Source organism: Heteronotia binoei, chromosome 16 (assembly GCF_032191835.1).
Source record: "Heteronotia binoei isolate CCM8104 ecotype False Entrance Well chromosome 16, APGP_CSIRO_Hbin_v1, whole genome shotgun sequence".
NCBI lineage: Eukaryota > Metazoa > Chordata > Lepidosauria > Squamata > Gekkonidae > Heteronotia > Heteronotia binoei.
The window spans coordinates 59,494,722-59,510,711 of NC_083238.1; the positions used below are offsets into that span (position 1 = coordinate 59,494,722).

Sequence of the window (15,990 nt, forward strand, 5' to 3'; positions counted from 1 at the left end):
TTAGCTTCCAAGATCTGATGAGATCAGGCTAGCCTGGGCCATCCAGGTCAAGGCAAGAGACATCCAGACGTAGTTGCCATTGCCTGCTTCTGCGTAGCAACCCCGGATTTCCTTGGTGGTCTCCCATCCACGTATTAACCCAGACCAACCCTGCTTAGCTTCCAAGATCTGAAGAGATTGGGCTAGCCTGATCAACCCAGGTCAGGGCAGAGACATACAACAAAGGTGGTCGGCCATTGCCTGCCTCTGCGTAGCAACCCCGGACTTCCTTGGTGGTCTCCCATCCACGTATTAACCCAGACCAACCCTGCTTAGCTTCCAAGATCTGATGAGATCAGGCTAGCCTGGGCCATCCAGGTCAAGGCAAGAGACATCCAGACGAAGTTGCCATTGCCTGCCTCTGCGTAGCAACCCTGGACTTCCTTGGTGGTCTCCCATCCGAGTACTGGCCAGCACTGACTCTGCTTAGCTTCCAAGATCTGATGACTGGGCTAGCCTAGACCATCCAGGTCACAGCGGGAAGACTTTCTGAGCGCTGTGAAAGTCCCAGACACCAGCCACACAACGGCCACGTGTACCTGCCTTGTTGTTGCAGGGAAGCGCTACGTGCCGAGCACGCCGACTGCAAGCAGAGAGCCCGTGACGTCGCGGTGGCCACGGCCACCCAAAAGGAGCACCTGGAAGCTACGGTGACCAGGCTGCAGAACGAGCTCGAGGCAGCGCTGCAGGAGAGGGAATCTCTGGTGATGGAGAAGGAGAGGCTGGAGGAAGAGGTACGGGGCATAGTTGCCGGGTTCTTCCTTTTAAGGATGTCAGCGTTGTGCAAAGAATGAACAAAAAAGTAGGAAACCTCTAAATAACAGAAGAAAGGGAAGTCTTGAGTGCCAGAGGTCTAGGGTAATTGTAGGATGATTGCAGAAAGGAATATTGAAGGAGCGTATGAAATTCAAGAGTTACAAAAGTTTAAGGGAAATTAAAGTGTTAGAAGACTGGATCTGTAATATTATGACAATAATTAAAAGACTGGATTTGTAATTTTATGACAATAATTGAATGCACTGTTAAGAGTTTTCTAAGAGCTGCGTTGAAATTGCAATTGTAGAAGGGGGGTATTTATGTATATTTATAATCCTTCCTTCCTTCCTTCCTTCCTTCCTTCCTTCCTTCCTTCCTTCCTTCCTTCCTTCCTTCCTTCCTTCCTTCCTTAAGAACATAAGAGAAGCCATGTTGGATGAGGCCAGTGGCCCATCCAGTCCAACACTCTGTGTCACATAAGAGAAGCCATGTTGGATCAGGCCAATGGCCCATCCAGTCCAACACTCTGTGTCACATAAGAGAAGCCATGTTGGATCAGGCCAATGGCCCATCCATGAATTTCCTGCATTACACAGGGGGGTGGACTAGATGATCCCGGAGGTTTCCTCCAACTCTGATTCTAGGATTTTGTGAAGGCCAAGCCATGAAATGGAATCCAACAAGGAGGCAGAACGAATGAAACGAGAGAAGGGCAGAGAGCCTGAGTGAGAATCTCTCCGTCAGCTTTTTGGCAAGGTTTCCTCAGGAGAGAGCCCAGCTCAGCTTGGATTCTTCTCTGGTCAGGCTAATGACAGAGCTGTTTTTGATCCTTACCGGCAGATGCAGAGAACCATCCGTGAAATGTCGCACGAGAACAACAGACTGGAAGCAGAAGTGACTGGAAATCAGGTGCGCCCTCCCGCACACCACGCGTCCGACCCCCACCTTTCAGCCGCTTCCCCTCTGTTAGTGTCAGGGAGGGCGTCAGAATGAATCGGTTTGTGGTGGAGGTTTCTGCACTGTGGATCCCTTTGGTTTCTTGGGGGTTTCCACATGGGCTTTCCAGGTTCCAGAAAAGCTTGGCTCTGCACTTGCCAGGGCACTGATCCAGACATATCCAGGCATGTTGCAGCCATACAGTAAAAGAATCATAATCATAACAAGACAATGGATTTATATCCCACCCTCCACTCAGAATCTCAGAGCTGCTCACAATCTCCTTTTATCTTCCTTCCCCACAACATACACCCTGTGAGGTGGGTGGGGCTGAGAGAGCTCTCACAGCAGCTGCCCTTTCAAGGACAACTCCTGCGAGAGCTACGGCTGACCCAAGGCCATTCCAGCAGCTGCAAGTGGAGGCGTGGGGAATCAAACCCGGTTCTCCCAGATAAGAGTCTGCGCACTTAACCACTACACCAGACTGGCTCTTTCAAGGACAACTCCTGCGAGAGCTATGGCTGACCCAAGGCCATTCCAGCAGCCGCAAGGGGAGGAGTGGGGAATCAAACCCGGTTCTCCCAGATGAGAGTCTGTGCACTTAATCACTATGCCAGCAGGCCTCACGAGGGGCAAAGTGCAAACCTAGAGTCTGGTGCCATGCTAGAAGCCTGCTTGCGAACATTTTCTTTTTAACAAATGTTTTGTCACTTTTTAAAATGTGTGTGTGAGTGTGTGTGTGCACCTGAAAGTCATGGTAACCTCTGGCGACTGACCCCTGTGGAGGGGCCAGAGGCAATTCAGAAAGGTGGCTGAATACATCCTGCCCCTCCCCTCCTGATTGCTGGTATTCCCTTAGACGTCTCCCATCCAAATACTTGCCCGAGTCGACCCTGCGGAGCTTTTGCGATCTGAAGAGATGGGGCTTGTCTTGGCTTTTCCAGGTCAGGGCATAACTTTTGATCCCAGGAGTGGTTCTCTGTTTTAAGAGCAGCGCCAGGAGGAAGGGGAGGGCGCTCGGTTGGCAAGCGACTCCTCCCCGAGTGGCGCACAAGGCAGCAAGCTGTCCCCATGGCAGCCAGTGAGAGGCAGAGAGGCAAGGCCACAGAATGTGGAAAGGAAGCCGGGAGCCCTGTCCCTCCCAGCAGGCAATTCCTATAAAGGTCACGGGGTGGCAGCTTGTCACGATCCAGGTAGGGTTGCCAAGTCCAATTCAAGAAATATCTGGGGACTTTGGGGGTGGGGCCAGGAGACATTGGGGGTGGAGCCCAGATCAAGGCTGTGACAAGCATAACTGAACTCCAAGGGAGTTCTGGCCATCACATTTAAAGGGACGGCACACCTTTTCAATTCCTTCCTTCCATAGGAAATAATGAAGGATAGGGGCACCTTCTTTTGGGGCTCATAGAATTGGACCCCCTGGTCCAATCTTTTTGAAACTTGGGGGGTATTTTGGGGAGAGACATTAGATGCTATACTGAAAATTTGGTGCCTCTACCCCAAAAAAACAGCCACCCCAGAGCCCCAGATACCCGCAGATCAATTCTCCATGATTTTCTATGGGAATAAATCTCCATAGGGAATAATAGAGTTCCCAGCAGACATTTCCCTCCCCTCCCCCTGCTTTCTGATGACCCTGAAGTGGGGGGAGGGCCTCCAAACCGGGGGATCCCCTGCCCCCACCTGGGGATTGGCAACCCTAGATCCAGAGCCCAGTGAGGCCTACAGGCTCCAGAGAAGCCTGCCTTGGAGTTACTAAATAAAGGCTACATTTCCCAGGATCTCCTCTGTCCCTCTGATTGGATGGCAAAGTTTTAGAGGGAAAATTGCCCAGAGAGGGGTGGGACCTGAGGGGAGAGCATAAAAAGGGCCAAGCACAGACGGGGGTGTTCTTTCCTGGAGAGGCTGCAGGCAGGGAGGTTCTCTCTGGAAGGCTAAGCTGGAGGCAGCCTGTAGTCTAGAGCAGGGGTCCCCAACTCCTGGTCCATGGACCGATCCCGGTCCATGACCTGTTAGCAACTCGGCCTTGAGTTGTATGATTATTTCGTTATATATTATAATGTAGTAATAATAATAAGACAACATTGGATTTATATCCTGCCCTCCACTCAGCGTCTCAGAGCGGCTCATAATCTCCTTTCCCTTCCTCCCCTACAACAGACACCCTGTGAGGTGGGAGGGGCTGAGAGAGCTCTCCCAGAAGCTGCCCTTTTCAAGGACGGCGCTGCAAGAGCTCTGGCTGACCCAAGGCCATTCCAGCAGGTGCAAGTGGAGGAGTGGAAAATCAAACCCGGTTCTCTCAGATAAGAGTCTTCCCACTTAACCATTGCACCAAACTAATAGAAATAAAGTGCACAATTGTATCTTCCCGAAACACACACACACACACACCCCGGTCCATGGAAAAAAAAATTGTCTCCTACAAAACCGATCCCTGGTGCCAAAAAGGTTGGGGACCACTGGTCTAGAGAGCTTGCAGCTGCGAAGAGATTCCTCACCCAAGGGAGGTGGTGAGTTTTGGTATTAGTAGCAGGGAAGATGTAGCTAAACACATCAAGGCTTCTGTTTATTTACACCCACCTTTACTGTTTTCATATTCACTTTAGCACTAAACCTTTATCCCCCACTTATTGCTTTTAGAGCACTAATAATAAACTTTTTGTTGTTATCCTGCCTGGTCCGCACATCTCCTTGGTCACAGTTAAGAGGATTTACTCATAAGGAAGACAGGGCGGTTGGGTGCTCTGGGCCCTCCCATGCAGACCCTTACCAGAGTGGTGGCAGCCAGTAGAAGGCCCTCTGAGGCCCCTACGGTGTGATACGGCTGTTGAACAGAGAGAGAGAAAAGCCCCTCCAGGTGTTGGGAAAACCCAGGAGGGTAGGGTAGAACAGGACCTGCCGGGTACAACCATTCCAGCACATACGGTATTGACTTGCTCTTTGTAATCCGCCTTGAGTCCCAGCGAGAAAGACGGACTATATAAAATGTAAATAAGCAAATAAAAATAATGGGGGAAAACAGGGTCGGAAGTGAGTCCCGGCTCCTCTTGAATCTGCTAGTGATTCTGATTTGAGCAGTGAATCAAGTAAATTTGTGCCAGCAAATAGTGCAGCCAACGACCGGTCATCTGTGCACCCCGACCGATAGCTTCCACGTCAGCAACTTGGCTGCGCTCGTCTAAGCCCCTCTGCTCCAGTGGGAGGCGTCGAAATCCAACCGCCTCGGGACAGGGGTTCTCAGATAGCCGGCTGCGTCCCTTCTGCCCAAGCATGATCCAGATGTGGAAAGCTGAACGTATTGCCAGACTGAACACATTAATTTTTATTCCCGGTTTCTGTCTTTAAAAATGTCACAGCTGCAGATTGGCTCCTTGAAAGAGAGGCTGGCCACGCTAGAAGCCGAAAACCGAAAATCAGCCGAGCGGGAAGCGGCCCTGGAACACCAGCTGGTGAGCTCCTCTCCGTCAGAGGACGGTCTGATATTCTTCCTGAGTTAGGAGAAGATTCCCTCTCCTCCCCTAGAAAGCCACGTGGAAGGCCTTCTGGAATAATAAGGTTATAAGTACAAAAGAACACAGGAGGCCTCATTTTGGGCCAGAGCTCATAGGAGAGGAGCTCCAGAACCTCTAAATTTCATTGTGCTCTTTCTTTCTTCTCCCCCCCGCCCCCAAATACTGGCTTCTGGGCTCCGTTGTTCAACCTCCCCCCCCCCCCCCGGTGAGAATTTTGCTGAACTCTAAGACTGGACAAACTTCCTAAAAATTTTCCCCCCAGAAAACGGGGAAAGAGCCAAAACAGATCAAGCAGACAGATGGGAATCTTCCTTGTGCCGCTGTAGCCACATAGGAGAAAGTCATTCAAAAAGTATGATGAGAGTAAGGTTTTATTGTGACATAATTCAAGAAGCATTTGAAGGCAGAGGCGGAGCTGATATAATTGAGTCCGCCTTCTGGCGATGTCAGGGGCATGTGGCATATGCAAATGAGTTGTGCTAACGAGCTCCGGTATCTCTTTTTCTGCAAAATGACCCCTGGGACACAGTGCCAAATACTGTATGCGTTCTTTGTGTGTGGACGCAGCTTTAATATCTGCGTTCCTTATGAGATGAATCCAAAGGTGCAGTTCCACTGGTGTAGTAGCACTTCCCATGGTAGAGGAGAGGAGGTTGATTTTTTTTGTCTTAACTGGTTTCTCCCCCTCCTACTGTACTGTGGATCTTACCCCTACTGGACTGATGTCTGCAAGCAGTTGCGTTGACTTTGGAGCTAGGAAGTAGATCCCTTTAGTGAAGAGGAAAGGAACAGCTATACAGGAGTGTCAAACATGTGGTCCAGGGGCCAAATCAGATCCCAGGAGAACTCTTATCAGGCCCCCGAGCAACTGGGGCGCCTGCTTCCTTCTCCCTCTCGCTTGCTTCCTTCTGCATCACAGCTTGCTTTGCAAGGCTTGCTCAATCGCACAGGAGCTACAGAACCTCTATTTTCTCTATTGGCTGAGACGCCTCCCTTGGGGAAGGGAGGGACTTCAGTGGGGGTATATTGCCCTATACTCCACTCTCCAAAGCAACCATTCTGTCAAGGGGAACTGAGCCCTGTAGTCAGGAGATTAGTTCTGAGAGGTCTCCAAACCCCACTTTGCGGCAATCTCCAGGGTGGCTGTCCAAACCACGAATTCGATACCTTTGGTGGACAAAGTCCTCTTCTCCCACTTCACCCTCACCCTGCCTGGTACGGAGAAAGGGTGGTCTACGGCCTTAATACTCCCAAGCAGACACAACCTCTAGGAAAGACAATCTGTGCGAAGGTTTGTTTGTTTGTTTTTATTTTATTTTATTTTGTGAATTTATAGTCCGCCCTTTCCCATCATGGACTCGGGGCAGAAGATTCAGCGGTCTAGAGGAATTCTGGGCCAGACAAGGATGACGTGAATGATGGTTGTACTGAGCGAAGCTTTCTGAAGGATTTGGTTTGGAGTGGGCCAAACAGATCAAAGGAAACAAAGAATCCCAGAATCGTGATGTGGCTTAAGAGGAGAAAGGCGGACGTTCTGCCGGCCTTGTCATCTTTTGGGAGATAACATCACTCCCTGTGTTTTTTTTTCTCCCAGCACGACCAGCAAGAAGTGGAGCGGGCTCTGGCCAAGCTGACAGACGACAAAAATAAACTGGCATCTGAGAAAGGAAGCCTTCAGGTAACTCTGCCTTGCGAAGTAGGATCGCTGGTCCTTTCCTCCCTTGCTTTGGTGTGTTCTTCCGCCCCAGAGTGGGTTGAGCAGGGCAACAGATCAGGAAGAACACCATGGGACCCACCTCTTTAAACGCCACAGAGCAGAGGGCGTGGTTTTCTTTCTGCCTCTGGAAAGACGGTTGAGTGACGGCCAAAGGGGAGGAGAAACGGCGGGAAAGAAAAAGCCGGTTTCTCCTCCCCTCCACCGCTCGAGCTGTGTGACCGCCAAGGGCCAGCCTTCTGTTTAAACCGCTTTAATGGATTCCATTCTTCTTATTTTGACTGTAATTTTCTTAGGGTTTGTAGAATCTTTCGGGCTCAAGTGCCGTGTTCTACTGGAGAAAGTTTTTCTTCCAGACGTTTTGTTTTCCAGTAGAAACGGAAGAAAAACTTTCTCCAGTAGAACACGGCATTTGAGCCCGAAAGATTCTACAAACCCTAATGATGTTACCAGCCGTGAAAACCTGAAATCTTTGTAATTTTCTTAGTTGCCCCTATTTTGGCAGATGTGCATGTACATAAATAGATAAGTTTCCTAGTGGCTCTTCCAAAGCACCGTTTTTAATTATTCTAATTACCGTTATGATAATGCCCCCCCACACAGTTATCCATGACAAAAAGTGGAAGAAATGTGCAGTGGACACTGAGCTTGCTACTTTAGGGTCAAAGACAGACTGGCCGGGGGCAGGGGATTCCCCCACCCCGAGCTCTCTTCGCCCACTGTCACTCGAAGCAGTAATTGCGGGCGAGGGGGGGGGTTAAAGTGGTAATGTTGTGTGCTTCATGACATCACTTCAAGGGAAAACCTGGAACTGACAGCAGGTAGCTCTAGGAATAACTGGAGACTCTATTGTAATGGAACCCCACCCCTAGCCAGCAGCCAACTCCCACTAGCGGCTGGCAGGGAGTCCCAGTTAGGCCAGACTCCGGTGCCCAAGGTCTCTTGCAAGCCCCAAAAGTCCAGCCCGTATCTCTATTGCTGCCACCACCCCACAGATTGTCAAAGCCAAAGTTGGGGAAGCTTCAGCCCTTTCTGGGAGACTTAATTACCTCCCTGCAAGGTAGACTCACAGTACAGTAACAGTTGCTTAACTTAGTAGGTAGCCCCAGTCTAAGACACTGGATTGAGCCTTTAGAGACTCGCAGCCCAAGACTTCACGCCATTTAATTATTAAGAGATATTTTATTGTGTGTGCAAAGAAAAGAATAAACTTTACAGTTATAGGAAGGCATGAAAAAAAGCCAGACCTATGCATAACCAGCCTTACTAATTCTTTAGCATAGTAACCACACGTAGTCAGCTTCCAACAGAACAGGGCCGTAGGTGATCAGAGTTCAGCCAGGCACACCAAGGTCACAAATGAAGACTGCTGTTGCTCCGCATGAAGGGAAGTCTGAGAGAAGTCAGACTCAAATTGGGTTTGGGATAGCTATTTTTTTGGAGCCAGGTCTGACCAGTTGCTGGGCCCTTGCAATTAACTTCACCTGATTGAGTAAGGAAAGGAAAGGAAAGGTCCCCTGTGCAAGCACCAGTCGTTTCCGACTCTGGGGTGACGTTGCTTTCACAACATTTTCATGGCAGACTTTTTACGGGGTGGTTTGCCATTGCCTTCCCCAGGCGTCTACACTTTCCCCCTAGCAAGCTGGGGACTCATTTTGCTGACCTCGGAAGGATGGAAGGCTGAGTCAACCTTGGGCCGGCTACCTGAACCAGCTTTCGCTGGGATAGAACTCAGGTCGTGAGCAGAGAGTTCATATCACAGTACTGCAGTACTGCTGCTTTACCACTCTGCGCCACGGGGTCGCTATCGAGTAAAGCGACTCACTAATGAGTAATGATCGTGTAATGCCACTCCCTAATGAGAGAACGGTCTAAATTAGTCCCAAGCCTCTCTCCTTCCATGGAAACGTATTCTTCTTGATTAACCAGACTCTCTCTGCCTGGCACCTTGCAGCTGAATCCAATTTGTCAAGGCCACATACCGATCCTTGGAACACTTTCTCTATGAAGAAAGGTTAAAACGCTTGGGGCTCTTTAGCTTGGAGAAACGTCGACTGAGGGGTGACATGAGAGAGGTTTACAAGATTATGCCTGGGATGGAGAAGGTGGAGAAAGAAGTCCTTTTCTCCCTTTCTCACAATACAAGAACTCGTGGGCATTCAATGAAATTGCTGAGCAGTCAGGTTAAAATGGATAAAAGGAAGTCCTTCTTCACCCAAAGGGTGACTAACACATGGAATAGCCAGCTTTAAGCATATACAAGCATAGCCAGCTTTAAGAGGAAATTGGATAAAAATATGGAGCAGAGGTCCATCAGTGGCTATTAGCCACAGTGTGTGTGTGTGTGTGTGTGTATGTGTGTGTGTGTGTTTGTGTGTATATATATATATATAGGTGTGTGTGTGTACACACACACATATGTTGGCCACTGTGTGACACAGAGTGTTGGACTGGGTGGCCCACTGGCCTGATCCAACATGGCTTCTCTTATGTTCTTAATGTAACATCTGTGTTTTTTTCCTCTCTAACTAATTTGTTATGAGGGCCAGATCTGACATAAATGAGACCTTGTAGGGCTGGGCCATGTGTATACCTATTTAAGATTTTATAAAGAACACAGACAAACACAAATATACACACACACACACACACACACATATGCACATAAATATATACATGCTTAAAACATTAGTGCTCATTGGTTTTAAAGATGCTTTCTTTGTATCTCTCCCATGGGACCCAGGAAACTGGACAAAGGAAGGAAGCTCTGGCTCTTTCCTTCCTTCCCCAGGGGGCGGGGGTGGGGCAGGAAAGGAGCCTCAGCCAAGAGAAGGGAGAGAGGCTTGGCTCAGTAGCTCTGCTGTGCAATTGAGAGAGCCTGGTAAAGCAATCTATTCTTTCCCCCTTCCTCCCCAAGGGAGGAGCCTCAGCCGATGGTGAAAATAGAGGTTTTGCTCTGTAGGTCCCGTGCGATTGAGCAAGCCTGGCAAAGCAAACTGTGATGCAGAAGGAAGCAAGAGGAAGGGAGAAGGAAGAAGATGACAGCCAGTTGCTCGGAGGCCTGATAGGAGCCCTCCAGGGGCCTGATTCAGCCCCTGAACTGCTTGTTTGACACCCCTGGCATAAAGTATAGAATCATAGAATCACATCTTTAATTAACTCTAGATGAAGGTACAACAGCTGGAAGGAGAGCTGCAGCCCTTTGCAGAGGCCCGCGCCGAAAACAGTCGGCTTCATAAGCTGAACGTGGCCTTGGAGACCAAATACAATCAGGTAAAGTTGGAAATCATGTTAAGAGCTGCAGAATTTTGACTTCTGTTGAACTTGAAAGACTCTGGATTTGGGGCAGGTTATCGAGGGAGTTGCAGATGAACAAAGTTCTGCCTTTAGGTAGGAAAAAGCCAAGGCATGGTTATAGGATGGGGGAGACTTGTCTTAGCAGTAGTCTGTGCGAAAAGGATCTAGGGGTCTTAGTGGGTCATATGCTGAACATGAGTCCACAGTGTGATGCAGTGGCTAAAAAGGCCAATGCAATTTTGGGCTGTATCAACAGAAGTATAGTGTCCAGATCACGTGATATGATGGCATCGCTTTACTCTGCTCTGGTAAGACCTCACCTGGAGTATTGTGTTCAGTACTTGAAGGGCTGTCATCGAGAGGATGATGTGGAATTGTTATCTGTGGCCCCAGAGTGTAGGACCAGAACCAATGGGTTGAAATTATATCAAAAGAGTTTCCAGCTCAACATTAGGAAGAACTTTCTGACCGTTAGAGCGGTTTCTCAGTGGAACAGGCTTCCTCGGGAGGTGGTGGGCTCTCCTTCCTTGGAGGTTTTTAAACAGAGACTTGATGGCCACCTGACAGCAATGCTGATTCTGTGAACTTAGAGGGAGGTGTTTGTGAATTTCCTGCATTGTGCAGGGGGTTGGACTACATGACCCTGGGGGACCCTTCTCGTGTTTTAAACAATTTATTGGTAGCATATGGTTACAAAGCTTATCTATTTCTTAATTTTTTTCTTTTTTTTCACATTAACCCATATGACATTTCCATCCCCCCTCCCTCCAATGTTGACTTCCCCGAGGTTATAAGTTCAAATCCATACTAAAGGCACTTCTGATTGCTCAAAGTTCCGTATATATATTCTTACAACTAAAAAAATGTCCAATATTTCTTTACTTTCCAAGTTTTCTCCATATATCCTTTAAATTTTCTCCACTCCCTTTTGAATATCTCTAAATCATAGTCTCTTAGTGTTCTGGTTAATTTGTCCATTTCACACCACGATAAAACTTTCATGGTCCATTCCCATTTCTCTGGTATTTTTTCTTGCTTCCAAAGCTGCGCGTACAAAGTCCTAGCAGCTGATAACAGGTACCAAATTAAAGTCCTGTCTTCTTTTGGGTATTTTTCTAATTGTAATCCAAGTAAAAACGTCTCTGCAATTTTCTTAAAATCATAGCCCAAAATTTTGGTGATTTCTTGTTGTATCATCTTCCAGAATTCTTTCGCTCTTTCACATGTCCACCACATATGGAAGAAAGAACCTTCATGTTTTTTACATTTCCAACATCTATCCGACATTTTCTTACTTATCTTAGCCAATTTTTTCGGAGTCATATACCACCTATACATCATTTTAAAACAGTTCTCCTTAATGCTTTGACAAGTTGATATCTTCATTGAGTTCTTCCAGAGGTGCTCCCATGTTTCCATTTGTATTTCTCTATTCACATTAATTGCCCATTTGACCATTTGAGACTTTACTACTTCTTCTTCTGTAGACCATTTCAATAATAACTTATATACTTTTGATATCAATTTTTCATTGTCACCTAACAGGACTCTTTCCAGTTCTGTTTGTTCTCGTCTAATCCCTGGGGGACCCTTCTCATTCTATGATTCTAAACCCGAGCAGTGGAAATCTTGGCCAGGCAATCCGGGCCCTCGTCAGAAATGTTTTGTTAACTTTCCTAGGTATTTTGCAAATTTATTTATTTATTTTTCAGTTCAGCTTCTCTCCTGCTCCTTTCCCTTTGAGCGGGGCTCAGGGTGTCTTCTGACTGTTAAATAGACAGTAAAATCAACACATTACAATTTAAAAGCCAAATATTACAAAAACCCCTGTTTCTGAATTCTGCTTTTTAAAATAAACGTCCAGAATCCTGTTCTACCTGGCTGTATTTAATTTTTTATCAAACCACAAGGTTTAATCCGCAGGCAACACAAAGCTCTAAAATCACACAGCAGTGAAACCCCAAGAACCGTAGCTTCACCATCTAACACGTTTCCAAGACCTGCATTACAGAACACAAACCTGAAGTCCAAGAGTCAAAGGCCATAGCGTATGCATTTTCTACGTTGCTGTCTGATGCAATATGAGCATATCGTAGTCCCGGCCTTCAGTCCATCAGAATTTGAGCTTGCCTCATTCCTCCAAGCTCCAAGCACAATTATAGGTTGCTGGGTTTTTTGCCAAGTAGCATCAGGTGATGACGACACCCAGTCATCACCCTCTACAAAGTTACCCCATCACTCCTGACCTCCTCCCTCCCATCCTGTGGGCTGCAGGTTCTCACGAGAAGCTAATTGCCACATTTCCAGTTTTGGCCCTGAAGGTGATAAGGGCTGTATAGACTGAGAGACCAATGAGCCACACCTACAAGATGGAAAAAGCCCGTTACCATTCACATTAACTCTTGAGGGGAATCAGGGGTGCTTTGCCTCACGAGGGCCATAGTGGACTACCAAGGAAGTCCACGGCAAGTCAACCCACCTCCGAACATCTCTTGGCTTGAAAACTCTACAGGTCACCAGAAGTCGGCTGCGATTTGGTGGTGCTTTCCACCACCAAAGAGAGAGCCAGTTTGGTGTAGTGGTTAAGTGCACGGACTCTTATCTGGAGAACCGGGTTTGATTCTCCACTCCTCTCCATGCACGTGCTGATGTGACCTTGAGTCATCCATAGCTCTTGCAAGAGTTGTCCTTGAAAGGACAGCTTCTGTGAGAGCTCTTTCAGCCCCGCCTACCTCACAGGGTGTTTGTTGTTGGGGAGGAAGATAGTGAGCCACTCTGAGATTCAGAGTGAAGAGCAGGGTATAAATCCAATATCATCATCTTTGCTTCACCACCACCAATCACACATAACACAAAAAGTTCTGGGAAGAAATTACTTGTGAAAGCCACAAATAAATTTTACTTAACTCCCTTCCTCCTCACTCCAGGATTCCAGAACTCTTCAGCCTGGCTTTAAATGTCTACCCTTGGGAATTTCAGGTGAATGCAGAACTTGGCTCCCTCAAGGTGAGCACGCAGAAGATGCAAGCGCAGCTTAAACAGGTACTCAGAGGACCCCAATTGCCCCTTTCTGTTCATCTCGTGAGTTTTTGTCGGTGTACGTGGTGAAGTGGGCGTGGAAGAAGGGCATTGGTGAGCCTGGGACCACGGGACTGTGCAGCCAGTGGTGACAGCGTAGATCAAGGGTGTCAAACTCATTTGTTATGATGGCCGGATCCGACATAAATGAGACCTTGTAAATGAGACATAAATGAGACCTTGTAGGGCCGGGCCATGTGTGTAAGGACAGGTAGCAGAGACATAAACTTTATAAAGGACACAGAAAAACACAAAGATTAAAAAACCCCCCGAACTTTAAAACATGCATAAAAGATTAGCACTCTTGCAGTATTTTATTTAACTAAGTCTCTGCTAACTGAAGGAAGCAAGAGAGAGAGAGAGAGAGAGAGCAAGAAGGAAGCAGACTTGCTCACGCACCTGATAGGAGCCCTTCAGGGGCCTGATTCAGCCCATGGGTTGCATATTTGACACCCCTAAGAACATAAGAGAAGCTATGTTGGGTCAGGCCAGTGGCCCCTGCAGTCCAACACTCTGTGTCATAAGAACATAAGAGAAGCCATGTTGGATCAGGCCAGTGGCCCTTCGAGTCCAACACTCTGTGTCACATAAGAACATAAGAGGAGCTATGTTGGATCAGGCCAATGGCCCATTCAGTCCAACACTCTGTGTCACATAAGAACATAAGAGAAGCTATGTTGGATCAGGCCAATGGCCCCTCCAGTCCAACACTCTGTGTCATAAGAACATAAAAGAAGCCATGTTGGATCAGGCCAATGGCCCATCCAGTCCAACACTCTGTGTCACATAAGAACATAAGAGAAGCCATGTTGGATCAGACCAGTGGCCCATCTACTCCAATACTCTGCGTCACACAGTGGCCAAAAAACCCATAGCAATGAATCTTGCTAACGAAAGTCAGGGAGAAGGCTAAACAGTAGAGTCAGGAGTGGCATTCCAGCCTTCTTACCTGGGGGTACCAGTGTTTGGATTTCAGAAACAGTGTTGGTGAGCCATTTCCCCCTTCTTCATTCAGGCGACTCTGTAAGCTAAGGGGAGGGTCTCTCATGACATCATAAAGGGCACCCTGAGGTCTCGGGATTCTATGATGTCATCAAGAACAAAAGCCTTTGAATAAGAGCAGCTGTAACTGGTTGAACAGCCACCTAAAGAGAGGGGGGGGGTAAAAAAAATCAGATTTAAAATGGCTTCCTCAGACTCCCTCGGTGGCATGACAACTTTATAAGGCCCCACGCAGAAGCGGAGACGAGAGGCGACGTTCGCAAATGGAGGCCTCAACATTTCTTCAGTTAACGGACGTTCGGGCCGTTCGTTTTAACCTGACCACATTTTCTCCGGGCCGTTCTTTTCTTCGGTGGTAAAAAAAAAAAAATGTCACACAGGGAAAGGAAGCCTTTCAACAGGCACTTCCGGCAGAATCCCGGCGGCCATTTTGGATCATGCGTCGCCTGGGACACCAAGGAGGATCCCGACCTTGAGGCCCAAGGGCCCCCTCTGTCTCCCTGCCCCCGCCGAGTTCGTTTCTCGCTGGAGCTGCCCACGAGGGAATCGGCTTCTCCGTGCGGCGACAGCTGTAAGGCCCCTTCGAGGACCCACTTCAAGAACGTTCACACCGTCATGAAAGAAACGCTGGATAGTGAGGGGGAAACGTCCGACCTCAAACTATCGATGTCGGAGTGGGAGATAGACAGCGAGGGGACCGATCTCCAGACTGTGAGTGGAGAAACTAGACTTTCGGGCAAGTGTACGGGCAATACCGGCAGTGCATCCAGACCTCAGGAAAACAGCGGAAACCAGAAGGGAAAAGGGGGTGGGATTACCAGGAACTCCAGACTTCAATTTTTGGTGCAGGAAAACAAATTCAGCTGCCGTGCTCACTGGCAGAGGATGTTGGGGAGACTCCAGGCCTCAGATTCAGCAGGAGCTCACAGGAGCGCAGCTCCTGAACCTTTCTGAGGGTTCCCCCTCTTCCTCCCCACCTACCTTGTCCATTGACTAGCAGGTGCAGCTGCATAACAATCCCTGGATTAGGAGAGCGGGCAGCCAGCCAGCCACCAGGGGCTTTGCCACACCTCCTGCAGCCCTCATTAACCCCTGGAGAAAGCCACACCACTCTTTCTCCACTTCTGATGTGTTTATGGGTGGCAGGTGGCTTGCTGGCCTTTTGACAGGGCGGGGTGGCTCAGGAGAGCCCCAGGTGAGCGAAATCTGCTTGGGATGGTTGGATCTCTACCCAGCCCAAGCAGGCCTCGCTTGCCTGGGGCTCTCCTTTCTTGCATCGGGTTGCTTTTTTTGGGGGGGAGGTGGCATATGCTAATGTTATGCTAATGAGCTCCACCACCTATTTTTCTACAAAACGACCCCTGGGAGACTCCAAACGTGATCTATATTAATACCACTGTGCAAAGAGGCCAGATTACCACTGCCAGTTGTGGGTTTCTTGTCTGTCACAGAGTCTTGTTGAAAGTAAGGGCTCTTTTGTCCTCTTCAGAAGGCCTCAGCCTCTATTCTCTGTTGTTGGCCCTCCAGAGGAACTGGTCGGCCACTGTGTGAGACAGGAAGCTGGACTAGATGGAGCCTCCCTGGTCTGATCCAGCAGGGCTCTTCTGATGTTCTTCTCAGAGAAAGGCCTCGGGCTCTCTGCCCTGTGGTTGGCTC

The 15,990-nt window shown here is 48.4% G+C and overlaps 1 protein-coding gene across 1 annotated transcript in view; it reads left to right on the plus strand.

The window, feature by feature from the left end:
- CCDC150 (coiled-coil domain containing 150) overlaps positions 1 to 15,990 on the plus strand; it is a 65,911-nt gene that overhangs the window by 23,705 nt on the left and 26,216 nt on the right. The window contains exons 11-16 of the mRNA XM_060257066.1: positions 596 to 773; positions 1,636 to 1,704; positions 5,088 to 5,180; positions 6,838 to 6,921; positions 10,123 to 10,230; positions 13,234 to 13,296. Coding sequence (XP_060113049.1) covers positions 596 to 773; positions 1,636 to 1,704; positions 5,088 to 5,180; positions 6,838 to 6,921; positions 10,123 to 10,230; positions 13,234 to 13,296 — 595 coding nt within the window. The remainder of the gene's footprint in view (positions 1 to 595; positions 774 to 1,635; positions 1,705 to 5,087; positions 5,181 to 6,837; positions 6,922 to 10,122; positions 10,231 to 13,233; positions 13,297 to 15,990) is intronic.